Genomic DNA, 27,912 nt, shown 5'->3' on the forward strand with positions numbered 1-27,912 from the left:
GTTCCTATGCCTTGTTAGAACTGGATAACCATAATAAAAGAAAAATGAAAAATACTAATTAAAAGAGTGGTTAGCATCCAAGATGGGTAATGTTGGTATAGAGCACCATACTTTTACATATGCAAATGGACAAGAATGGGGATGATAAGAACTAAGATTTTTGCATTGGTTCTCCATTGGAGGGATGGGAAAGGATGATTAAACAGTTGAATTAAAAAGTAGGGTATGATTAGAAAATAAAGTTTATGCAAGAGGATGTGTTTGTGAAATGTCAGCAGAAGTGACCATTGAAATCAAAGATGTCTACAGTGTCTGTAGTGTAGTCTACACAGTGCTTGCTGTCTACACGGCATAGTGACGGAACAGGTGGTGGTGGTGAAGTGCCTGTGATTTATGGTTTCTAACTCCGTCTGAAATAAGAGAATGAAAAAAACAGCAGAAGAAAGATTCCCTGAAACTAATCAAAAGCCATAAATGGTGCAGTTTCCATGTGATGTATATGTACTCTACTGTTTCAAAAGTCAGCTTTGTTGATTACCTTTCCATTATCACCTGTGTTCTTGGACACTCGGCTCCATATATCAGTCTCTCTAAACCACGTGTGATGACTTTGTCGCTGAAGTCTGAAAATTCAGCAGACAAAACCTGCATGTTCTCACGCACATGCGCAAGCCCTTCATTTGGCTCACCTTATTTGAGGATTTTTCTCTTATTTTGGGAAGGAAGAATATAGTTACTTAGCTATGGTAAAATGAATCTCATCCAGGAATACAGACTCTCCTTAAGGGCTATATGGATGATGCTGAAGCTTGTGAGAAGTACAAGCTGATGTTTCAGTTAACCCTGCATAAGAAGGGGTGGATGCATTTTTTTGAGAGGGGCGGAGAGGGGAGTATAGTAATAAAAGAATAAAAATCTGTCGCCTGATGCATAATTAAGCTAGCTATCCCAGCATGATTTAGACCTTAAGTTTAATTCCAGGACATTTAATTTTCCTGAATCTCACTTACATGATAGACATTCTGTGTTTAAGGACAAAAGAAATGACATTTAATGTTTCCAGTTTACAGTTGCATCATTACACAAACATGATTTCCGATTTTAATTCAACAATGTAGATCTCTTGTCAAGCGTGTGGAACACAGCTAATTGACTATAGCAGAAATTACACTATCATTAGGTAATTATTTGAAAGGCTTTGTTTTAAAATGCAAATGCCTGAAATCTCTTTCACATCTTAGGTGTTTTTCAGTAGAACTATGTCAATCTAAACATCTTCATAATTTATTTTTTAATCCTGATTTTTTTGTAAATACCAGCATTGTTCAGCAAAAAATTTCCTTCAAAACAGAGCATCTTTATTTCACGTCCTGTTGAGAGGATGGTCTCAGCTTATAGGTGGGGGGCTAAGTGATGGGGTTGGCCCATGTTCTTTTTCCGGTTCTTAGAGGAAGCATTATTCCCTAGAAAATCAGATCTAGCAATCCTTGTGTGCACATCAAGTGGTCCTGATGAAAACAAAATAATAACAAAGATCTGCAAAATATGCTTTCATAAAGTCTAAAGTTTTAAATTCTGAAATTTCTTTGCAAGAAAGATGTCTGCTAAAATGTCTTAACATGTTGTGCTTTGGTGTCACCCTTGTTCAAAGCAGTTCTGTGGAATTTCTCCTGTTGGAGGTGACTATATAATGAAAAGTAATCTGCAGGAAATCAATAAACTGCAGTGTACTAAAATACACAAAAGTATTTAAAATTTACTACTTCTTAGATGGGCTGTTTTTATCCATGATGAGGTATATTATTCTGTAATGGCACAGAGCAAGAACCAAATAAGAGGTATTACAAGAGATGGCCAAAAAGTCTGAGTTTGCATTTTAAAATAGAAATAACTTTTTTACAAACACATTAGAGAAACTACAGACCATTAAGAAATGATGAAGAAGATAAAATTATTAATCACAAAGATACTAAGTGCCTTTCTTCAAATCCTATTTCTGTTTAGCAGAAATAAAGTCTGTGTGCTGCTACATGGTGACTGTAATGGATCTAAGTAAAAAGAGAACTCCAATGGAACAAATGAAACACTGCTTGGAAATTCTGCCTACAAATAAATCAACAAATCCAAACACTTGTCACCAAAGTGTATCAAGGGAACTAGCAAACTAATTTGCAGTAACAGTGACACTAACTAGAACCAGAGGAGTGTCTGAAGACTGGAGAAGAGCATGGGCAGCTTTTAGGCGAGAACTCGAGTGCATCTTCTATTTAGTGGAATATATAAGGGAATCAATAATTTATGGAAATCAATAAATGTCTGGAAGGTAATGGAACCATAAACAAAAGCACTTACAGGCTTCTAGCTAATTAATCTTGCCAAACTTCCTTTGTTTTGCTTTCCCGAGTAGCAGCATACCATTAAGATGAAAGCAGCGGCGTCCTAAGTTCAAAGTAGTTCAAAGCTATTCCTCATAGCAAGGTTGGTTGGCTGAATACATATCAGCCTTCCTTGAATTTTCACCTTCACTTAAATATGCACTTTTGACTCATTAACTTTCTATTTGGGACATTCTGCAATTTGGAGGCAAAGCAGAATACACCCCGTTTGCATCCTGCTTGAGGAAAGAGTCTGTATCAGGAGCAGCTGGTCTTTCACGTAGCTGTATCAGCCGGCGAGAAAGCTGCTGATTTTGATTAGAGTTTGTAATTACTTAGTGCCTTTTTATATGGTGGATGTTCTACTTGCGGGAGGTCTGTGAATAGATATAATCTGAGAGCCTAATGTATTAGTTTCTAGATAGATAACTGCAAGAGTGCAAAATCTGCAGAATTACTTCTCAGCTGCTTTTAGCGTTTGACTCTGTGGAAAAAGATACGCAGGCTGGAGCAGTTCAGTATAGCTGCTAATAAGAGTAACAAGTTTCTGGTTTACTTCTGCAAAGGTGTGAGATGAGTTTTTATTCACTTGATTTGCTTCTTCAAAAGCATGTGCAGGAAATGAGTATTTAAGTCTCAGCTGCATCCCACATTCAGTCAAAACATATTTAAGAAAAATGCTAAATTTCTGTCCAACTTCCCTTTTTTGAAAAGTGGCAGTTTTAACAGGTTTATTGTGTATAATGCATTTCAGCAAAAGGAAGTGGATTGTTGAAAGGGAACTCAGAGATAGTCATATGTGATTAATTTTTTTTTTTTTTTTAATTTTAAGAGAAAGCCATCCATGTTTTTCTGGGAGGTGGGAAAAAAAGAACTGAGATTCATACTAATTCTCTGTTGAATAAAAATAGTGCAATATTCTATATAATGGCAGCAGATTTCTACAACAGAAGTAAATGAGCCTTATGAGTCTGTATGGGGCTAGCTGCATTATCTGCACCTTTGTATTAGTGATCTTAAACTCCTCCCATAACTCTTTATTTAGAGTAGAATTTTGGGAACCTGAAACTCCTTCAGCTTTGAAGTATTCAGTATATTCAGTAAATGAGTGCTTTTCATTTTAAGCACTACATGTAGCATCCTTATTTTTCAGGGTTTGCTGTCTTGCTCTTGTCTGTGTTGCCAGTCATTTTGGGTTTTGTGTTCCTGCATTTTGCTGTTTTTTGACTCTGATATTCTTACAAGTATTTAGCAAGTGTTAATAGCTGTAAGTCACAGCTGAGTATGCCTGCCTATTGGATTTAGTTTTCCCACAGCAAGACTTCACGGCCTAGTATGCTGAAATATGAGCTTGCATACGGTTTCCTTGCTGAGAAGAAGAATAATGGACTGCAAAACACATTCTGTTGCTATTAGCTTTTCAAGTGGATTGAGCTATTCATTGGAAAAAGTGTGCTACAGCAATTAAGTTTATGCTTATGCTCAGTCGACTTGCCATTTCCAAAAATGAGATGGACGTCTGTTTTGCAAAGACGCTAATGTTTTATTGATGGTAGAAATTATTAACTAAATCTGAAGCTGGAAATGTGCTAGGAATGGAGGTTTGGAGCACAGTATGAGACTGTAAAGGAGTTCTTTAATGTAGGTATTAAGTCCCTTATGACTGTTGTACACCAAACTGGTTAAAGCACTCTTCATGGCAAACGGGAAAGCAGAAAACCTTTGGCTTTCACGCTCTCCTGTTTATGTTATGTGTAGAGACAACCTTGCTGCTGGGACAGTAGTGGTCAGTGAAAGAAACAACTCATTCCAAAACACATTTTTAAACACTGCGTCAAAAACTTCAGCATTCAATGTTTGCTAGATACTTTGTCTTTTAAACAAGCATCTCTGTATACATGGGATCTCAGATAGGGAGCTGTAAGTCCAAGTGAGTATTTTGTTACTCTTGGAGGAGAAGGGGTAGACTTATGGTTCAGACTATGTTGAATGAGTAGAGTCAGTATGGTAGAGTGTCTTTTGAAGATGGAAAGCAAAATATTTATTTTACCCTTTAGGTTACCAAAGGCGGTTTTCAGCTTAAGCATGTCTGGCTTTTAGTTTTCCCAAAAATACTGCCAATGCAGTGGAGTCTCTCCAGTCTAGGAGCTTTGGGAAATCAGTGTTTTTTAAAGTTGAGGAAATTCACACTACAAAAATGGAGTTGTCAATGCCATAGGTATTCTTTGGGTGTAGGAATGGAATAGTTGTTCTGTTCTTGATTACATTTTAATGTATACACTGAATGTTTTTCAGGAACTCCAGGAAAGAGCTTAATGACATACGGTTTGAGTTTACTCCAGGCAGAGGTAAGGCTCCTTCAATTGAATTATTCTCTTACTGCTCAAAGGGTATTTCAGAAATTGATTACTGCTTATGGTTAATACAAACTACCTCTCTGGAATGTTTCCTACTGTGCAAAGCTTTATATTGAATTTCACTTGAACAAGACTAGCAGATGTATGTAAATCCTAGTGGCAGGGTTGTGTAATATATAGTATATATTAGAAGACTTAATCCACAGTATACTTTATCAATTTCATGTCTTATTGAAATGATCTATTGCAGTATATAAGGTCTTGCATAGCAATATTTATAGTTTTGGAATTTCCTTTTCACATTTGGAAAACATTGTAGGAAATGTAATATAGTAGCCATAGAAGTGTATGTGGTGATGGTGGTAATATTTATGTTTCTTCCCCTTTGTAATAAAAGAAGTTATATTAACAAGTATGAAGTATACACCATTTTTCAAATGCGGTCTTCAACTGAAAGTTGAGTTCCATCTCAGGCTTTGGTATCACCAACAGAAAGAAATTCTGGCATTGAAACTTTAAACTGTACTGCATACTTGCAGAACTGTATTGGCTTTCCAGTGCTACGAGTTGTAAGAACTCATAAAGATAGGTTTGTTTGAAGAAAACCCAATAGTACTGCGATAAAATGCAGAGGAGGCTGATCTGTTTGGTAAGAAGATACCATCCTTGTTAAATAGCAACACTTTGAACTATGAACACATTTCATATTTCTCAGAAGTCAGTATTCACTATATTTAGAATAGTCTTCAAAGAACTTCCACCTAAAAATGAATCTAGATTGAAAGAGGTGTCTCTCTTCCTGTAAATCATAATATCTTTCATGTGCGGTAGTTCTGCGCATGCATATACTCTCTGTTGTCTGCCTGCATTTCTCATTGATTTTTGCAATGGGCAATAATGAGAGGTCTCTTACTTAATTGGGCACAGAGCATCTTGGTTTAGTTGCTTGTCAAAAGAATTAGTTAAATACTTTCTAAGCAGTTACATATGCCATTTGAGAATTCTTACTTTCAGAAAATAGAGGATACACCATACCAGGACTGTTCATAGTAGTTAGTCACTGGTGCAGACAGAAGGTAGCTGTGATTCTCATCTTCAGAGCTCTCCAGAAACTGCAGCTAGCTGAGATAAATTGTTTTTTTACTTGTGAGTGTTAAATATGCAGCTCTGTGTAACTGCCTCAAAGTACGTGCTTGCTCCATGCAGACACTTGATGCAGAGGCCATATTACAGTTGAGACTTAGCTGGAATTTGGGCTTGTTCCTGCTATTTCCTACTACTTACCTCTAAGCTTTCTAAAGTCTTTATGCAGGAGCAAGTACTAGTCACAGGAACTTAGGAATTAACCCACGAGGGTACAGCAATTAATGGAAAATTGATCCAAAGCTCTGAATTGCCTGGGTCACAGTACTTAAAAGCTATTTTAAGCCTAAAGCTCAAAATAATGACTTTGTAACTCTGTTGCCACACTGGTTACAAACAAGAAAGCCTATATAGCATGTCTCTGTCTAGATATGCAGAACAATGGATGGGATAGAGAAAACAGTGAAAACCACACTAAAACAAAATTTATTGTCTTGGTTGTGAAGATACTGAACCTTGTAAGCTGTACAGGAAGACATAGTTAAATAGTAGTGGCCAGGAAAGGTCTGTAGGGGGGTTGCAATGAATCAAATCATCACCTCATGCAATTTACTGTGCAGAGGCTGATAAGATAATTATCTTTTTCCTCCTAATTAAAGATAATTTTAAATTCAAGCCTGCCTCCATGGGTGTTTTGGAACTAAAATATATTTTTGTTAAATTGCGTTGGATGACTGATACTTTTTGTTGTTTTTGTGGGCTCTCACACTTACTCATTTCACCTTTTGGACAGACACAGCAGATGGCGTTTCTCAGGAGCTGTTCTCTGCAGGCTTGGTTGATGGCCATGATGTAGTTATAGGTAAATTACATTTTTGTTTGCAATTATGCTCTTGTGACAAGTTTGTGTTAAATGGATGTGAAAAATGTTTTCTCTAATGCTGCTTTTCACAAAATCCTTTCTGTCCTAATTTTGCTTTCATGTATGCATAGTTCCATCAACAAGCCAATTTTGATTCCAGTCCAAGGATTGCTTTTGGAAGTCAGAACTCTTCAGTGGTTTGAGAGGGATGATAGAATACAGATCTCCTGCAGGATTATTTACAATTCAATGATTGATCATTTTTGTGCTAACTTAATTTTTTTGTTTAACAATAAAATGTTTTTTTCAGTAGGGTTTTGTAAAGTGTGCTTTGGCAGCTCTGAAGTTGGTATTCTGCTTGGGTTCATGGAAGTAGAAGCAAGCCAGAGATAAGGATTTATGGAAATTGTACCTGGAGGTATTATTTCTGTGGTTAAAAAAAGTAATCGGAAGTGTTTTCTGGCTGCTGAGAGGAAAGATACTTCTCTGTTTCTCTGTTCTGTGTTCTGTCCTGTGCTTCAGTAATTTTGTAACGTTTTTTTGGTTTTGTTTTTATATGAAATTCAGTGCCTGGGAGAGATGGCTAATTTGGAAGTGGTTATTTCCCTGCAGTTCCTTCTCTACTTCTGGTTGCTCAACACCAGTAGATGCATACCAAAATCAGGAGGAGGCTAGTAGATGCTAAATGTATGAGAAGTGAATTGAGGAATACTACTAAATCAATCTTCATGTTGCAATCAAAGAAGTTCATATCAATTGGTTCAGATATCGTTACCAAACTCAATGATATGGAGAGTGTTTTAGAAATCCATGAGTTCATGTTGCTTGCCTGGCAGATAAGCTAAACACGTTCTCAGTGTGTTTGTAGAGTAGGTAAAGTATTTCAGAGAGAAGCCAATACTTTTTGCTTTCATATGTTCAGCATACAGGTTGCTTCTAGCTGATCTAAGGAATAAAAGCCTTATCTGTCCTTTTATTTTAATTTCTAGAAAAAGTTTTGAGGGGAGGTTCACAGATGGTACAGGCTAGCAGGCACACTTCTCTTAAAGTCACTTCTGCTGGACTGTTACTATAAGGTTTTAGGGGAGAGCGGTAGCTTGGCCTTAGTTTGTTGCCTTGTGACCTTCCAGTATGAAAAATGTCATTACCCTAATGCTGATGATGGTTTTGATCGGATTTTCATTGCCACAACATACCTTACTTCATTAGGAAATAAATATGAATATTTTTTTCCTGGCTAAGAGAAGAATTGTTATCTGGTGGCTATCCCACCTGCTTGGGCCGTCAGCTGGCACGCTGTGTTGCGCAGAAGTCAGAGTCACGGCTGGCGATGATGCAGTGCATGTCCTGCAGGGTCCCAGCAAGACCTCTTTTCCTTTCCTTACTCTTCCCTTTTCCTTCTGCTGCAAAGTGCCAGTACTTCCATGGAAATGGCACAGTGAGTGCCATCTTTCAGGGGGAGTGATGGGGGAAAGGCAAGTGAAGGTAGGTATCTCTCATGGCTTCAGTGATGGGACTTTGGTACTTGAAGAAGCACAAATATTTAAATACGTAAGGTTTTCTCTAGCAGGCTTGGTTAGAGACACTGTCTAGTGAATCATAGAAGTTTATTTCCTTCCTTAATTCTTGCTTTGAATTGCAGCATTTTTAGCACTATGATGATGGTCCTTTCTGTTCTTTCCTGTTCGTCTTTTTATTGTGGTATTAAAAAAAAAAGTAAGGAAATACATTTTCTTGTATATAATGAAAGCATTCAACTTTAAATTTAGTTTCATTAATTGTAATGATGTGTTCATTTTTCTATGATGGTGTAACTTACCTCACATTCCACGGGCACAAATTCTTGTGTGACTTCGTGCTATACAATTTTCACTTGTGTCTGCTTCACTTGTGAAGTTATTCAAGTATGTTTGCACATTGTCTTCCTAGAAAACTACTTTAGATTTCATGTTTTACCGAAAGACAAGTTCTGCTAAATGCAGTTTTATTTTAATTAAAAAAAAAAAATAATACCAAAGTTGGACTTAAGCTGGAATATGTTTGCGCTTTGCTTTGGGAAAACTGGCTAAATGTTGTATGGAGATGGAATAAAACAACTTGCATGCAAGCAGATTATTGCCAATTTCAGAATTTCACTGTAGCAGTGCAGTCCTAAGAAATATTTCAGTCCCTTAGTTTAAAGCAGTAGGTCATATAAGAGTGCAGATGGTGCTGAAAATGGAAATCTGCTTACAAAACTAATTTTTTTTTTGTGTAAAATGATTTTGCCACCTTGTTCACTCAGAATTAAAAGGTTTAAAATCTTACTATATAGGAAGAGAGGAATAGCATAGAAGAGCTTAGTTAACCTTCTTCACCAGAACTGATTCCATTAGCTTCAAGATTGAAAGCAGCTGATAAATTGCCTTTCACTTTTCAGCTGAAGCATGCAGAAATTCAGCCTCTGTAACACAAATGAAAACAAAGTTCTGAGATAGTCTCATAAAAGTTGTTCCTGTAGTTTCTTTTAATGGATATTGGAACATGTAGAGGCTGGGAGAAAAAAGGTGAAAATACCTGAGCTTATGTTGAACTCAAGCATCTGTTAGCATAACAGCCGATTTTCTGAAAGGACACTTGAACAGGAGTCAGCAAAAGGTGTTGTGGAAAGTATGGCCATGGCATACGTGATCTGAAGCTATTAGTAGGGACCAGCTGACGTGTAAGTTCTATAGAATTTGCTGCTAAGCATCAACATGCTTCACCTTTTGAAGTCTTGCTGAATTTGCTTCACTTAAACACAGGCTTCCTAGGAAGATCTCCATTCTGATAAGCAATAAGCGCAGCTACCTGCTCTGCAGAGAAGCAGAAATCCCACCTTGCATGTTCAGTTCTGGCTACGATTGACTGGGTTCTGTTCTTCTTGACAGTAGCGTTGTTTCACAGGAGATCCCTAGATCAAGGGAAGCAGGGCAGAAAATTTTGTTTAAAAGACCAGAGTTCACGTTTGCACAGGGCAATAAGTCTTGGAGCTTATATGTAGGCACTGGGGTTTAGCTGATGAGGTATTTTTATGCAGTACTGAAATAGCTTTGTTAAATCATATGAAAGATCTGGAATATTTTCACAATACATTTTGGGATTAAATCTGTGTGTATATGCAATATATGTGTATTGGCTAGTAAACATTAACCCAGTAACGTTTTATTATATTTTTGATACTTAAAGGAAACTCAAATCATATCAGCAGTCAGTTCTGTTGAGAATCACAGTCGCAGTCCTACTTCACCGGTGTATAAAATGTGCATATAATTTCATTGAAGCCTGAGGCTATAGTTAATCTTCTAGAGGCCTTGCTTAAATTTCAGAACCTAAAGGTATGTTAGTTACTGAAGTGCAGTGTACAGCCTCCCCGAACACTTCCCTTCCTTAATACTGCTTAAATAAAAGCCTTGATGTCCAATGCCATCAAGAAGTGTGCAGTTGCCCTTCACTATATCAATGCACCTTTATTTTAGGTGTGTTTGTCAGAAAGTATCCATGAATACCTTGAGCATCACAGAAGATAAACCTTCACTTTTAAAGACAGCAGACATTAACTACTGGTAAATGGGTATCTGTCTGGTGTTGGAGCCAGACCTGGGTATCCACTTAGTAACCAGAGGAACAGCTATTAGTCAGTCAAAACAAAAGCTTCCTGCTAAAATGCCTAATGTGTTTAGAAGAACCAGCTGAAAACCCAATAGATCATATTTTGAAATGAGATCATCTTTTGAAAGTAGCAAGCTTTTTCATAGACATTTTGAATGTTTTCTTAAAGTGTGAATACAATAGATGCCATAATAGTTTGACTAAGGGGTTTGGGTTTGGGGTTGTTGGATATTTTTTTTGGTGGGGGGGTGGTGGTGTTTGTGTGTCAGGGGGGTGTAGCCTTTTTATTTGGTAACTTACTGTGGTAAGTAGGCAGTACTTAAATTGGCATCTAGAATAAAAAAAAAAAATCATGGCAGTGGATGGGTTATTTGGCCGTGACTGCAGAGAATATGTATCTGACCAAATCCAAAATAACATTATTTCAAGGGATGTTAAACAGTAAGTAATATGTATGGTTCCCAATTAATCACAGTATTAAAGCATTTGAAGTTGGAAGGCTGACTGTTTTACAGTGTCACGTCTACTGGTGCTGAAGGTACTTTCATACTAAAATAGAAAGATGAAAAAGTAGAAGCCCAGTTTGTTGGTATACTGTCTGTAACAACATTTTAACTCATAGTGGCACTAATAATCCAATTTCTGGAAAAGCCACAGAGTTACACAGTGAATATCCTTTTGCTTTCCTTGGTTTTGCTCTGGATTTGCTTACATGTAGTTTACTTTGCTGTCTTGTTAGTTTAATCATGTTTGAAACTGAATGAAGTGATGCTTTTTGTTCAACTAATTCTGGCTAACTACTGTAATCAGAAAATGGGATAGTGCTTCATGAGTAGAAAACTATTGCATTAGTTTATGTCCTCAAAGAGCAGTAAAGCTGCTCTGGGTAGGTGACTTGGATAGGACTGCCATTTGAAGGCAGCATAGGCTTGCCATTTAATATTAGTAATGTTTTGAAGTGTGCTGATTTTTATAGTCTTTGAGGGAATTTGTTAGATGTTTTGGGTTTTTTTCTTGTGTGTTTATTCTTGTGGTTCAAACTGAATGAAATAACTGATTTTTTTAGTTAAGTGTATCATGTTTTTATATGTTCCAGCTCTCAGTGTGCCCATAAACCTAACAATTAATTTCAAACAATAAACTAAATACTTTGCATTTAATTTTTAATGTATTATACAGCAAACAAAGTTTTAATGAAAACCTGACTGTATTTTAAGGCATTTTGTAGATACTCTTGTGGTTTCAAGGTGTGCGGGTAACTCCATATCTCTTTAGCAAGATATGCAAATACATTACAGATAGGAGAATATCTCTCAGTTCCCCAGGGTTTAACTAAGGACTCAAATATTTTAACACATCTGGCTCATTTAGAGTCAGTGCATTGAAGGGTGACTCATAATTCTGGAAGCCTGAGGTACACCCACAGATAACCAAGCTTTGCACCTAATTGTGTCTTCACAGTTATTTTAGCTGTAGGTGTTGTACGTAAAAGGTGTACTTGAGAAAGTATATGGTGTGAAACTGGCAGGTTTCTTGCAAGTTTCCACCTTGCTGAATTTTCAGTGTGGAGGAAACTTAGAGGTTTAAGATGAAAAAAACGGTATTGTGTTAGTTGAATAAACACCACTGCTGTGATGGTGGTTATGGCAGAGCTTTAAATATGTGATGTAAGAAATTCTCAGAGTGTGCAAATTATTCTCCACACATACACGTATATTCACGTATCACAGTAAAGATGCTTATTTTATAGCCATAATCAAGTAAAAAATAATTTTTAGCTACTTTAAAAAAAAAAAGAAAAGTGGAAGTTGCTGCCAAAGCAAGTTCCTTTTTTTTCAGCATGCAGTCCATCAGTTCCTACTTAACTGTGTAAGTGAGGAATAAATCCATATGTTTATTAGTGGGATTGTTTAGGTTTTGCCTGGAACAGTAGGTGATAAACTCTTGGGCCTAGAGTGTGTTCCCTGCCCTCATAGGTCTGAATTGTAGTCTTTGAGGTCTTTCCTTTCTAGTTAAAAAACCCCACAAAACTCAACTGTGAATTTGAATCAGAAATTGCAAAGACAGCAGTGTAAGTAATGTTCCTCTTTTCAACAGTAATTTAGTTGCTGTTATTTTTTTCCCTGGCATTCACTTCTCTGCAAGTGGTTAGTGTGTCAAAATAAGAATTTATTGAGGTTCTTCAAACTAGGCGTAGTCTATTTCAGAACCTAACTCCTGCACATCAGGGAGTCTTTTCTAAATATATTATTCCTTGTTTCAAGTTTCAGATATAAGGTACTGAAGTAGCCTGGCTGCTATTTCATCTTCTTAATAGTTTTGTCAGAACAATATCTATAATTCATAGCAGAACTTGGGACAGGAGGAGCTGTGAAGCTCTGATGGGGAGAGGAGATTACCGAGTAATAATATGCATAGCAGAATGTGACCTGCCTTGTTTCTGCATAGACCTACATTTCAACTCTAATCTAGCATGATGAAGGTATTTGTTAGAGCTGTCTTCAATATGAGGGTGACTATCAAACTATTGTCAAAACCTTTGTCTGAAAGGTAGCGCTTGCTTTCTTCATTCAGTCACTGGCAAGTGATTTTTATAACCTCGTACTCTGACTTGTTCTTTTGTATAGAGAATTTATGAGCACAGTTTACCATAATATCTCAGGCTTCTTAAATATCCCTACTAGCAATGTTGGGCAGCAGGTCTAAATTTTTATTTTAAATGTTCATTTGAGACAAGACTGAGGTTTAGCATGCTCAGGGTCATCAAAATGCTTTTCTTGAAATGAAAGGGAAATTGTGAAATCTATATCTACTCCTCCCTCATCTTCCTGGATAATCTATCCATTAGATATTCAGAGTCAAGATCTGAAATAGATAAGCATTTAAGTATCCAAATATATTCTACTTACATTTTTATGACATTTTGTTTTAGATGTGTGGTGGTTTGCCTAAGTGTTCTTCACACACTCGGGGTGGGGCAGGGAATCAATCTGAAATATCAACCTTCTATTTTTTCATAAGTTTCTGGGAAAAAGTACAATTTGCCAGTTATATTAATATTTTAATTTAATCAATAAAAACAGTTATCGCATTTTCAGTCTTGTTTTTTTCCAGAAATTGTAGAATGTAAAGCATTACCTTGGGATCAGATATCCATACTAAATAATTGAGAATTTGGGAGTTTAGTGATGCATTGTTTGAATTGAAATAAGTAGATTTTGAGGACTAACTTATTTCATTTTCAATTTTGATACAGCGCTTCTGTTTTATAAAACATACTAATTCTGTCGGGTGGGAATTCTTCCATCAGCTACCTAAAGAAAAATGACATCTTATATATTACTTTATCGGTCTTTGGTTTTGTGGTTTTTTTTATCTATGACCCCTGGGTATTAATACCCCATGTTAATGTATCTTAATGTGAAGACATTTGAGGTCTACTATTATTCCATAAACTTTTTTTTTTTTTCAGTTTCAGCAAGGTTAAATATTGAAGGCCTTTGTTTGTCTATAGGGGTCAATCAGGAATGTATGTCCCTGATGTCTCTTCCATCTCTTTGCCTGTTCCACTCTTGAATAACATACCATAACTGGTTAGCTGTTGAAGCCTTGGTCCCACTTCCCCCTTGCACTCCTTTTTTAGAACAAGTTACCCTGATGCTGAACTACTAGTTAATGACCTTAAAATGTCTAAAAAAGACAAACTAGCCTAAACCTTGCTTGTCTATATATAATAAATGAATTAATACCTAAGTTAAATCAGTACAGATTTTGGTACTCACTAGGGGTATCACAGCATGCACCTTTGAGTGTTCTGTGTATAATGTGCAGTACTGCTTGCCCCCTTTCTTTACTGCTGCTATATGTTGGGCCATTCCTTGGGAGGTGAGGATGGTTTTACTTGGTACAGTTCTTCCTCATGTCAGGGTACTTCACACACACAAGAAATAGAATATGTTCCTGGGTTTACCATGTGAACCACAGAGCTCAAGTAGTTTTAATAAGTACTTTGAGCCGTATGAATTGCACTGTGAAACTGTGGTTCATAAGGATGCTGTAGGAGACGTTTTTTCAGGCTCCCAGTGTTCCTTTCAAGGGAGAACAGCTTTGGCCTTCTGTTACCCTGTATCTGTAAGCTATATTTTCTGATTCTGAGGCTGCAAATCAAGCTGTTGGATATTAAAGTATCAAATGTTGAAATGGAGGTGGTTTAAGCTGTCTTCATCTATAGCTACTAATTCAGCAATGTACTTTGAGAATTCAGACAAATTTGTGAGCCTTGATCTCCCTTTGATAAATGCCTAATGAGTGCCTCTTCGTAAATAATAAATTTCTACATTTTTTAATGTTTCTGCTTTATCAGTGTCCAGGAGCTTCCTCAGAAGAGAAGCCAGGCTTGCTGTTGATATTTCTTTTTTCTTTTATATTCTTTCTTATAGGAATCATGTCTAGCTCCTTGCAGTCCTGTAGCAATAAACACTCATTAGTTAGCTGTCACAGATCTCAAAATGCTTTAATATTTCCCTTGCTACTGTTCTCAAGCAACATAAACAAAAGAAATTTTATTACTAGCATCCTGAATGGGTGAATTAATGGAATTGTTCTGCACTTAAAAGACCTTTTTGACTTCTCTTTGAAAAGCCTTCTAATCTCTCATGCAGAGAGTTTGTGAGCTATTAGATAATAAGAAAGTCGGACGTCTGGAGGAACTGTTACCAAAAGCTGTAAAGGTTGATAGCTTTGATTGTTTGCACAATACACTATAATCCACTGCTAGCTAGGTTTTAAAACTTAGTTTTGGTTTTGGTATGAACTTGCAAATGCATGAAACCCACTGTGTAGTATGAAATATAAATTAATGTATATATTGCATGAAATCTCTTGTAATATGTGAAAATGCCTCAAGAGTGTGCATAATAAATTTGGCCCTTTGGAGGAAAGAAAGCCCTACCAGCAGCTGATTTTTCAGGAGTGGTAATTCCATTGAAAAGTATTCCCTGTCACTCAGGCATCCTGCTTCCTAAGACCTGTATTGCAGAATACAGCATTAATCCTCAGATCAGCAGACTCCCAAGGCAGTTAATTATGTAGAACTCCGTGTATGAGATGAAAATGGCAAAATAACTACCTACAGTTGGGGAGGAGGTAATATTTGAAACAACCAGCAGGAAAGCCAATAAATATGTGGAGCTTTGAGTCTGGCCTCCCCAATGGCAATACTGTTGAGGAAGTAGGGAGCAGCTGAAGGTGTCTTATAGGCTGAGTTTTGGACTATATACAAATAACTTCACTTTTCACTTAATAAAAATATTTTTCATTTTCTCAGAGGTTTATATTTTTTCATGGTTTTTTTGTGACAGTAATTTTGTACCAGAATGATGTTTTCCCTTTCCTCATGTCTGAATTTCATGATTACAATATGCAATAGCTTTGCAAACTGTTGAACTACTGTGCATACTATCAGAGGTTCCCCATCCATTCTCTTCAAAATGAAAAAGCATGTGAATCACTGTTCTTTTGAGAGCACCCCAGAAATATCATCTCAAGCTTTAGATTGTGCTTGTGTCTGTGTTTATGCCAGATGGCTCGGGCTCAGTTGGCTGGGTTGGCATTGTACTGGAAATGGTTCTACTGTACTTCATATAGCTTTATTTACTGTCTCATTAATTTTAACGTTTACAGAAGTTTTCCCTATTCAGAAGCCATTAGGGTTAGGTTTCATGCTGTGTTAAGAATTTTAAATAGCCAGGCAGAGTTCTGTCACTTACAGGAGCAAAGCAGCTTTTTGAGACCTCCCGAAGTATGGTAATTCACTTAGTTTGTGATCTTGAAGATGGCCTTCTTTGTTCTGTTACCTCAGCTTGTTATAATTGATGTGGCTGGCCAAAATTGTCATGTATCAAAAGAGTGATTTGTACTATATTCTATATAAATATGCATGCTAGAGGACTGTAGTTACGTGGTGGGGTTTGTTTTTCTTTTTCTTTTTTTTTTTTTTTTTTTTACATCTGCAATTAGTAGCTTGTGTTGTGTATATTTATATGCTGGGTTTGACCTTTTATCCTATTGTGTGCTCTGCAAGTGCAGACATTTATTTTGACAGAGCGGCACAACCATTTGTCACTGAGCACAACCTGCAAAAGAACCTGGAATGATTTGTGGTACGTAGGTTGATTGTATGTCCTTCAGAAGCCTTCTGAAGAAAGTGGAACAACACCTCATTTATTATTGTAAACAACAAAAAGCCTATTGTGCTAACCGCTGCTAACATTTGAAGAGGGCTTTTCCTCCAAGGCACGATTTGAAGTATATTCTATTTACTTGAGGTTACTGCCAGCAAAGGTTTTTCCATCGCTACTTAATTTTTTCCTGCAGTTATCTTGTTCATGTTTCTTCTTCTGACTTTTATAGGAGTATGGCCATAACATCTTGAGAAAACGCTCTGCAGAATAAACTTGAGTCTAGTATATCCAGGCCTTGTCGAAATGGTGAATTCCCAGCCGAATTTGAAATTGTCTCTTGGTGCTGCTTGCAGGCAAACTATAATCTGTGATGAGTTTCAGAAGTACAACATCCAAGGCATGACTCAGAGTACTTCAAAGAAAAATGGCTTTGTCACTAGGAACAGTAGTATACTTAACTTAGAGATAAGGTGTAAAGTAGAATCCAGAGACAAATCTTTAACAATGCTCTCCACTTTTCCAAGTAATTTAAGTATCAGCAGAGAGAACGATTCCTATGTCTCTATAAACTCCTAATGTAAAACTCTTTTTCATTTATGGTAGAGCATTAGTGTATTAAATTGACTTGTTCACTGACTTGTAATAGAAGAATTGTCAGGAGTGTGAGGGAGGGAGAGGTGGTGAAAGTGGGATGGTTATTTTCCTCCTTAGTGTTTGCACATGTGATTGGGTTCATCTAGAGAGCTGGGCAGAGAGGAACCTAACAATGTTCAGCAAAGGCACGTGTAGGGTCCTGCACCCAGGGAGGAACAACCCCACGCACCAGTCCACGCTGGGGGCTGACCTGCTGGGAGGCAGCTCTGCGGAGACAAACCTGGGGCTGCTGGGGACAGCAAGTTGCCCATGAGCCAGCAGTGTGCCCTGTGGCCAAGGAGGCCAGTGGGATCCTGGGGTGCATTAGGAGGAGCGTGGCCAGCAGGTGGAGGAGGTGACCCTGTCACTCTAGTTTGGCCTGGTGAGGCTGCATTTGGAGCGCTGTGCACAGTTCTGGGCTCCCCAGTTCAAGAGAGACAGGGAACTACTGGAGAGGGTCCAGCTGAGGGTGATGAGTGAAGATGATGAGGGGACTGGAGCATCTCCCTGATGAGGAAAGGCTGAGGGAGCTGGGCCTTTTTAGCCTGGAGAAGACTGAGAGGGGATCTTACCAATGTCTATAAATATCTTAAGGATGGGACCAGGCTCTTTTCTGTGCTACCCAGTGACAGGACAAGGGGCAATGGGCACAAACTGCAACACAGAAGTTCCACCCAAATATGAGGAAGCACTTTTTTTACTCTGAGTGTGACAGAGCACTGGCACAGGCTGCCCAGAGAGGCTGTCGAGCCTCCTGCTCTGGAGGTATTGCAAACCCGCCTGGACATGACTCTGTGCAACCTGCTGTAGGTGAACCTGCTTGAGCAGGCGGTTGGACTAGACAATCTCCAGAGGTCCTTTCCAACCCTGGCCATTCTGTGATCTGCATTTAGAAACTTTAGGCTCTTTTTTTAAAAACTAAGCCAAATTAAAACCTTGTGTGTGAACAAAGGAGGGTTAGTGAATCTCAGCCTAAGTAATCTTCCTTGATGAAAAAAGCCTCAACTTAGTGGCTGGGAGAGATGTTTGTTAGTAAAGCCTAATAGCAGTTCCACTTAAAAGTGGAATTTGGCCCCAAAAGATTTTCGTTACCAGTTGAGCCTAGATCTTCAAGTTACAGAGAGACATGCCCAGTGCTATGTATTTATCAAGATCCTAGAACCTTTGGCTTCCACTAAGGTGAAAAGCATGACTGTCTCATGAATGAACCATATTTTAAGTAGATGCCTGAAATGCAGACATAGGTATTCAAAATTGGGCAGTTGCCTCCAATTGTTGGCCTTGCACTCTAAATGGGGACAAGACCTAGCAAAACAAAAGGAAGGAGTTAGAAAACTGAAAAAGATACCAACAGGACTGTATTGTTTTTCTAGGTAATTACGCACACCTTGATTTGATTCTTAGTTGATGTTAATTAACATATGCTTTCAGATGTTGCAGAAGAAGCAGGCCTTTGGGGGATTTGCATTCACGGTGGCTTCATTGAATGGGCTTAATGACATGATTTTGGCAAAACCATTTTTATTGCTATTCTGTATAGACCAGAAAATACAAAACACAGAGTGCGAAAAGTCACAGATGAAATATTAGTTTTACTTGGAAAATGCTGAACAAGTATAATTGAAATTGAAAAGATCTCTCTCTAGAAAACTGCAGGTGAGACTATTTTTTAATGTAAACTTGTAGTATGGACTCTTTGCAGGTCTGCTTTCTCATTTTCAAGCATAGCCTGAAAACATCTGGCATTACTCCCTTAAATTCTCTTAATCTTCTGTTTGATTAAACATGTCCCACTCTAATTATGGCCCATCAGAGAAGCAAAAATAAAGCATATTTCAAACGCTTGCTTCAGATGTTTCTCTAGCATTTTATCTGTAAAAGTTTTTGGCTTGTGTTCATATTAAAAGTAGAGACAAGTGAACAAATTGTGTCCCTGTAGCCTTTTAATGAGCAATGTTCTTTGAAAAGCAGTTTTCTTGAAGAATGATATCCATCTAAAATATTACTCCTTTCTGTTATGGTGCTTAATTAACAACAAAGAAAGTAATTAGAATTAACTATTTACATATATTGCTAGTTTATCTTTTGCTATTTTTGCTTTGAAATTTGTAATTTCCTTCCTCGTAAAGAGTCAGCAGGAAGGTTAGATTTTGATATTACTTGTGAATTCCTCAGTGCTGCCTTCCACTGTGTTATCTTTATTACAACACTTGCTGATAATGGGCTGCTGTTTGCAACTGCAACAATAACAGCTTTGCCAGTAACTTTGCCTAAGGGCAACTGGAAATTTTTGTATTCAGGCGAAATAGCCAAGCAGCATGCTGACTTGCCTTAGTTGTTTAAAACTGCTCAACATTAAATAAAAGGCTGCCCCTCCTGGAGATGAGAATGCATTTGAAGCTGATCTTTTTGTAACATTTTATAATAGGTGAAGTTAGAAATCTTTGGATTTAGGACCCAGGTTCTATCTGGTTTTGTAGCGCTGTCTTGGTTCCAGTGAAGACAGCTAACGCTAGCTGGAGAATTTGTTCTTTCTTTTTTATTTTTCTTTAAGACATGTTTTACGGGGATTTGGATAAGCCAGAGCTGCTCTTGAGTGCATGATACTGTTTTATAGATTTTTAAGGCATAATAAATTGAAGGTATTTTATCTTGGCTTCAGGAGCTTTGAGGCTGAACACTCTGTTTTGCATGCATATGAGGTTCTAAGTATTAATTGTAATGAAAATCATTATCCCTATTTGCATGTATTTTATCAGGTAGGAGGTATTGCAATAAAATTGACTTACTGATTGTGGAACTGAATTGTGTAATTAAAATAAAAATTGTTTGTGATGAATAAAGAAGATTATTAATAATGAAGCTTTAAAAACAGAAAGACTTTATGTTGTAGTGCCTGTAGTTGAGTTCATTTAACTGTGAAGGTTAACTTTATTTTTTGCTGAAAAGTGTTCTCTACAAAATCTACCTCGTGCTTGCTTTTAAGGCTTGTTTTTACTTTCAAACACTCTTTCGTGCCCGGTCAAATTTGTTACAAGTATATAAGCAATCCTTGGTGCTATTGTAGTGGTATAAAGAAAATGAGACCCCCAAAAATTGTATTTCTATTTAACAGTCTTAGATTGGCCTAATTGTTTATGACTTTAAATTCCCTTGCCAAATACTGTACTTTCCCCTGTGAGGCCAATTTCTGTTACTACGCAGTGAACCATATATGATCAGGCACAGTAGGAGTAAAAATTTTACCATTGTGATGTTAGAAGATGGAGGAAGCAGGAACCTGAGTTTGTAGCAGTAGGACATTCAACATGCAAATGTTGGCTCTATATCTTCCACCATATGAAGTCTGTGGAAGGTATTATTTATGGAAAACATATGTTTTCTTGTTTCTTTGCTTTATGTACTTACCTGCTCAGTGGACTAAGAAATGTCTGCTACTCAGTATCTGTTTATTTCCTTTTTAAAATCTTGCCTAAACAGCTCTGCCAAATGTGGCGTCTTTATCTCATGCTGATGTCCTGTTGATGACATCTTGTGCTCATAAATCAGTCTGGCACTAAGGCTCTCAGCCATTCGGTCCAAGTTAGCTCAGATCTATGACTCTGCAGAGCTGGGGAGCAAGTTTAGTAAAAGTACCAAGCTGAAAGCAGCCAGATTTTTTGTCAAGATTAATGGTAGCAATATTGTAAAAAAAATAGACTAATTAAAAGTGTGACTTAGATGTTTTGATAGAAAATGGGCTTATTATTTTTCTACCTCCTCCTCCTCTGTTTAAGGAATAAGTTATTGCTTCCTGCTACTTCTGTCATGGCATACAGCTTCCTTCCCTGGACACTTGGGCTCTGTAGATCAAGTTAAACTGTTTACTGCTGTTGCATGACAAATCTCGGTCATACTTATTCAAAGTAGTTTGAAGATCAGCTCCTTGTGTATCACTCTTTGCTTGCTTTTCTTTTGGTAGTGAGTGGTTACAGATCACCAAGTGTCTGTGTGGGTACTCATGCCAGCCCTCAAAAGGGACAGAAGCACACGTATAAAGCCAGGAGAAACAGAAGTTAAGAGGGGACAGCCTTCTAGAAACTTATGCTGATGGTGGCCCTGGCTATAGTAGAAACATGGTATAAATCATGACAGCCATCAGCTTATCCTTGGCTGCACGATTCTCCCATTTTCCTTGCACTTGCAGTTGTGTGATTTTTAATTTTTTATGGAATATACTAAACTAAAAATTAGGGTGTTTTTTGGTTGGTTTTTTTGTTTTTTTTCCCCTGCAATTTGGTTTTCAGGCAGATTTTTCCCGCTAGTCTGTTCACATAGTCACAAAGTATCAGTGACCTCAAAGGAAAGAAGGCAGGATTTATGGCAGCCCAACTGCCCTCTGACTTTCAAATGACAGCTAGAGTGTGATTGTTTCAAGTGGTAATTTACAGATATGTATGTGTGTAGAATTCAGTAGAAGATTCAACATGAGGCTTGATGTCATGTTGAATTCTATAAATTGTATTTTTTTCATATTTTATTTTACAGTTGCTGCTAACTTACAGAAGATAGTAGATGATCCAAAGGCCTTGAAAACTTTGACTTTTAAGTTGGTAAGTAAAAGCAAATAAAAGCATGAAGGAAGAAACAAATTAATTATCACAGTATTCACACAGAGTCTGGATTTTATCTCATTTGCAGCTATTTTGTTGAATAAATGTGTCGACAGTAAGATGATTGAAGTTGCCATGTGTGAGAGAAAAAAACCCCTAAACCCTATTTTGACATGACATTGGGGATGTATACAGTCATATAGCTCCCAAACTGTGCAGGGGGAAAGAGGCTCATTCACATGAGTTTTGAGGAAGTCTGAGGTTTAGGTGAGAAACTACAGGGAGAAAACCCCTGGGAAGAATTGTAGAAATAAGTAAAGCGGGGAAAGCTGTAGCTGTTAGGTTAGCTCCCCTCCAGTCCCAGTCCCTTAGCTCTGTCCTGGCTGAAGTGTCCTCTGTTGGATGTTTTATTCCAATCCCAGTTTTTGCAACACCTGCCACCATTTTTCTTGCGTGCAGGTCACCCTCTCCACTGCTTCCTTCTCCTTGGTTCTTCCCTTCAGCCTTCTTTGAATTGACCATCCACACCTGCAGGCTGATCTTGTTCCCACTGTATTTCGTTGCTCTTTATCCTTCCTCACCTCTTTCTGTCTTTTGTATATACATCAGACCCTAGTTTTGGGTCTGGGACTCTTTTCTGTGCTGTATTTTGCGCCCTGGACTATGGGTCCTAATCTTGGTCAATTTTGATGCTCTCATGATTTAATGTGAATAAATTTACATTGCAAAAATTTCAGAATTTATGTTCTGCATTTGTTTTTATTTCTTGCTAAAAGTAAGTTGAAAAATTTGCATACCTAAAGCTATTGAATGATTAGCTATGTAAATACAAAACTCTTACCAATTAGTTTTCAGCATCTCTTGCTAAGAGTGACTCAGCTGCGTATGAAAGACTAGACTGAATGTCTGCTAGATAAGCAGGCCTTCAGAATCACAGCTTTGTTTATAAAGGCAGCTGCTTCAGCTGGGCTGTAGAGAGCCATTTTTAGAGAGTAAGTGGCCTAGTTGATGAGAATTTATTAATTCGGGATTGTTCTTCCCATGTCATTTTTTTTAAATATAGATTTGAGTAGTTTTAACTGACCAAATCATTTGGACTCATTTTTCCCCTACAGTCCAGTAAAATCACCAGAACTTACACGTTTCTTTTGAGAAGGGGTTGGAGTGGGGGAATAAAGACATGTAACCCAAATTGTTTTGTGTTTTGTGGCACTTACTGTCTAAATATAGCTTAATGGCTGATGATTCTCTTTTTGCAGCTGGTCTGTGTTCTTGCTGTCTATAAACATCTGACTTCGCTTTATTGTGTAGTCAATGGCATCTCACCAAGAGCATTTAGATATGTAGGTGCTCCACAGGCTCTGTAGAAAAGTCTGGGTTCCTAGTGCTCACACCTAAAATAGAGGTTTGAGATTCCAAAATGTAATATCCCATAGTATGCGTCTAGTGTTTTATATACATTGAAAACAAATCCATTTGAAAATTTAGGTTGGGGTATTTCTGTGATTCAGTTGGATTTATTGCTGGGGTGCAGGCACCATCACACAGTATCTCAGATTCCAGTGAGGGAATGCTGTTATAATCCTACTCCTTACTATAATAGGAATTAATAGACAATCCAAAATCAGTGTCTTTTGTCCCTTCTCAAGGTAAGTTCCATTGGCTAGGTAGCAATTCCTGAAGTGAATTTTTAATGTAAGTTTCTTCCTGATATTTTTAACCTAGGTTTCCTGCAGTAGTTCCTTACTTCCTGGGAAAAGAACAAAACCACAAGAAGTATCCTAATTTATTGTTATCATTGGATTAATTTAACATATATTCTGTATCTGCCTGTTTCTACAGTGTGTAGTGGAGTTGCTAAATGAATTGTTGCCTAGAACTGTCATTTGTTTATATGCCCTACTGCTTCTTTGTTTCTCTTAGCAAGGTCTCCATGAATTTGAGAGCACTTGTATACAACTTGATTAATACACATTTTGTGGGTAAATATTTCATGGGCATTCAAAATCTAAATGTAGCTAATCCTATATCCATTCAACGAATTCAATTGGAGAGTGCTCCTGCATAAGTTTCTACAATTTGTGGACAAAGAATCTGGTTAGTTTCTCACTGCTTGCAGATTGCTTTAGCTGGTATTTTGCTGGTATGTAATATTTCTATTCAAACAGCAAGCATTTTCATCTTTGGGGAAAAAAGAACAACTTAAGTCTTAACCATTTTTGTCTTTAATGGTTGCTAGAATGGTAAAGTTATTGAAGTGAGGTGCCTGGATGAATCTGTCTTTCAGGTTGGATCTCCCTTTTGCATATTTTTTTAACAGTGCACGTTTGATCTTAACAATGATGGCATTCTACAGAACATCTATAGTATTGAATCTCCCTTAGTTGTCTTGGCTAACACAGAATGATGACTTGCCTGCAGGATCCAGCTGTCCGCACTTTGGGAAGGAGGCTGCTTTAATACACGAGTAATCTTGGCAACACTCAAGGAAACACAAAATTATTGTGCAGCATAATTTGCATTTTATGTAAGGATTTTTCATGTGAAAAAGGGAAGAAAAAAACATTAATGAAAGAATGTATTCAGTCAATAGACAGTGAATTGCAAATACTAAGAGCTTTTATGTTGCCATTTGTGTATAGTAGTTGCACTTATGCTAGAGCACAAAATATAAGCTAGTAGTTTCCAGGTGCATTAAATATTAGACAACACTTATCGATAAGGAAGGCATTTAAAAATCTGTACGTACCTCGATACGTTATTTAACATGGCTTTGAGGAGACTGAGAGCTAGCTAGTGTAGAATGATGTTAATAGCATTAGCTCCTTTCGTCATGGTATTTTAAGTGCAAAATGCAAACTCCTATTTATTTAGTAAATTCCCAATCCAAAAAACGTGGTGGTATCTTAATAGTAACCAAAAGTGATGATCTCAGAACTTGAACTTGCTGCTTCAGTGGAATAAGACCTGTGAAATACTCTCTGAAGAGAGAACTTCTGTTCCCTGTGCCTGATCAAAGCGAATTGGAAGGAGTAGCCTGATGTAATGCTTCCACAAGTATAGAGTGAGCTTATTTTTGGTCATGAAAACTCAATGGACGGTGTCACTCTGTACCTTGTGTGCACAGTCTGAGGGCTCTTTACTTTGTATTGTGTATGCACAAACCAGTTCTAATAAAGGATTCAACTGCTACTAATGTTTAAAAGGATCAAGAGCCTCTTTGTAGGGTGAACCAATTGTTCTGACTTTTTGGGGGGGATATGCCAAGAGTATGAAGGTATCTGTCATAAGTAATTTACCATTACAAACTATTCATCCAATTGTATTATTATTTTGACTTACCTAACACAGGTGAAGAAAGCATAAACCCCCCTGTATTTAAAATGTATTCTCTTCTGTCCTACAGAAAAAAAAAAATTACACATTTAGATTTTTAAATACATTTTTTTAATGCAGACCTGAAGTAACAGTTCGGTCCTGAGCAAGATGGTTTTATATTCTTACTGTTATATGTGAAAAATGAACTAATTAGTTGTGCCAGTTTCTGTTGTGACAGGCTTTAATGAAGGATCTCAACTATACAATTTCAAGTACTAGTCAGAAAGTACTGTCAGAAAGGAGCTGTCCTTTTTCAAATATTAGTGTTTACTCTTTGTAGGCTGCTTCAATCTTCTTTTGTTTAAAAATTCAGTGGGTTGGTATTCCAAACAGACTTGATAGCTGAACTCATGAGACATATGGTGTCTACAGCACAATGTTAAAAGGTAGATTCTATACATGTAGTTGATTTCCTCCTCAGGAGTGAGAACAGCATGCTTACAAGAAAAAGCACATTTGGCTCCAGTCTGGAAAGTTTGGGTTAAAGAATTTGGGTTTTGAAGTGTTCATTTCCCAGTGTTTTTTCATAATTTTTAATATCAATTAAAACAGTGTGCTAAAACTAAGGATGCAGTTGGCTGACAGTAACAGAGGATACACCAAGCAGTCTGAAAGCTTTCCTTCAAGTAATCTGTTTGCTGACTAGGCAATATGGGGAAAATTTATAGCATGGCTGTCAAATCCTCCTTTGTAGTGTGATACACTGAACATTTCTGTTTGTACTTGCAGGCCTCTGGCTGTGATGGCACTGAGATTCCCGATGAAGTGAAACTGATTGGGTTTGCTCAGTTAAGTGTCAGCTGATGTCTGTCCCTGACCCCAAGCCGCATTGCGAGATCGCGAAGACGCCAGCTTAGATGCAAAGAAAAATTAATGCACCACACACTGAGTTCTGCTTCATTCTCTAGCAATTCACAAAGTCAGAACAAGCAAAGCCCACAGCTACACCGCTGCTGCTGCTAACATTCAAAATGCTACTAAATGTCTCTTAGCAGTTGATTTGGATTCCCCCTAAGTGAAAAGCCTGTGGAAATGCACTCAGGTGACTGTATTTATTGGTTACAAAAGGAATTTTCTATCAAGCTTACTTCTTTCATAAACTTTGAGTGATACTATTTTACCTGTACTTGTGGTTGATAATATCTGCCTCTGTTCTGTTCTATTTAGAAATTAACATAAATATAAAAGTTAAGAATTATTAGCCAAACTTGAATTCTAGCTTTAAAACTGACTGTGAATTTTATTTTTCATATATTTATGCATTACACATCCTAGTAATAAGAAAATGATTTGACTTGATTATGTGCTATTTGCAGTTAATCTCCCATTATTTAAATAAGTTTCAGGTATATCTTTGAAGTATTTGGTAACTTCTAGGGGTTTTGGGAAATTCTTTAATTAGGCATTAGCAAGCTTTTGTTGGTTGTGTGTCTAAAAACCAGTCCACAAACTGATTGTCAAGGGCGTGGGAGGTGCCTTGCAGACATTAATGTTTTAAGAATGTGCCTGAGGCTGCTTAAGTAATCTCCATTTTCTAGAAGTACCATACCTATGGTACTGTATATATAAATATATGTAGTTATCTGAGCAAGGAGCAGATATACAGTAGAAAAGTTGTTAGAGTATTTTGACTATGCTTTACTGGGGACTCTGAGCTAGAACTACTTTGAACTGTTGTTATTACGGTAGACAGCTTACTGTGTCCATCTCCGATCCAACTTATCCTTAATAGCAGAAACTGGTTTCATACAGGTGATAAGAAGTTGAAGAACGGAACTGAAGCTTTACTTGAAGTTCTGCAAAATACCAAAGTGGAGTGAAAGTAATAGGGCTTTGTGCAATGATAAAGTAAAAATCTGTTACGAAGAAAACACTTCTGACCCAAGTAGTCGTATGCTTAACCTGTGACATAGATGTTATGGAGCTAGCGAACCTTAGAGAGACTTTCAAGTTTGGAGATGTGTTTCTTGGAGGTTATAATTTAAACTACTTCCTAGCTAATTCTAGATAAGCGGCAGCTCTTTAATGTACTGAAAAAGACAAATATATATTATTAAGAGAAGTTATTTATAATGCCTTGTCATAATTGTTGAGGTGTTCTTGAGCCATTTGCGTACGACTCAATGTAATCCATCCTACTGTTTACATGATGATTACTCCGAGATGACTGCAAAGTTTAAAAAAATAAAAGTGTATTGCACACACAGATCTGTATTTTCAATTTCCGTGCTCTACGTGCGTTTAGACAGCTGTGCAGCAGGGTGATGTTACAAATGCTTGCTGCCCTTACTTAGTTTACGAGCATCACCTGGGGGAGGAGAAGGGGAGATAACACCGTCTGCTTGCCCATGGGAAAGGGTTGCTCTTGACTACCTGCTTTCCAGTGCATTGCAAGAAACCACTTTTAAGACTCCCGAGGTGTTTGTGCTTCAAGAAATCATTCGGTTGTTTGGGGCAGGACCCGTGCGCCTGTGGGACGCTGTTTTGTATTGGGGCAGAGGGTGAGTGGAGCCGGGGGCAGGGTGGGGGCTGACACTTGCTGCCCCCAGGCCAGGTGTGTGGCTCACAGCCCCAGCTGAGGCTCATTGGGGCGGTTGCCCTCCTGGGGTGATGGGTGCCCTTGGCCCGTCAGTGCAGGAAGCCCCGCCCTGGGGGAGGGTTTGGGAGGGTTTTTGGGCAGGGGCTGTGGATGGGCCCTGTGCTCTGGCGGGAGCCGGTGAGCCGCAGTGGTGAGTGTGCCTTTCCTGAGCTTCAGGGGGGCTGTGTGGGCACGGTGTTGCTGGTTATCTGCTTGGTATGTCTTCTGCGTCAACTGTATCA

General features: G+C 37.8%; 1 protein-coding gene across 1 annotated transcript in view; it reads left to right on the top strand.

The window, feature by feature from the left end:
* Window positions 1-27,294, top strand: part of STK39 (serine/threonine kinase 39) — a 101,756-nt gene extending 74,462 nt beyond the window's left edge. The window contains exons 14-17 of the mRNA XM_055719375.1: window positions 4,671-4,723; window positions 6,609-6,677; window positions 21,650-21,714; window positions 25,822-27,294. Coding sequence (XP_055575350.1) covers window positions 4,671-4,723; window positions 6,609-6,677; window positions 21,650-21,714; window positions 25,822-25,896 — 262 coding nt within the window. The 3' untranslated portion in view covers window positions 25,897-27,294. The remainder of the gene's footprint in view (window positions 1-4,670; window positions 4,724-6,608; window positions 6,678-21,649; window positions 21,715-25,821) is intronic.
* Window positions 27,295-27,912: the final 618 nt, after the last annotated feature.

The sequence above is a fragment of the Falco cherrug genome, chromosome 8 (genome assembly GCF_023634085.1).
Source record: "Falco cherrug isolate bFalChe1 chromosome 8, bFalChe1.pri, whole genome shotgun sequence".
In the NCBI taxonomy this organism is placed as follows: Eukaryota; Metazoa; Chordata; class Aves; order Falconiformes; family Falconidae; genus Falco; species Falco cherrug.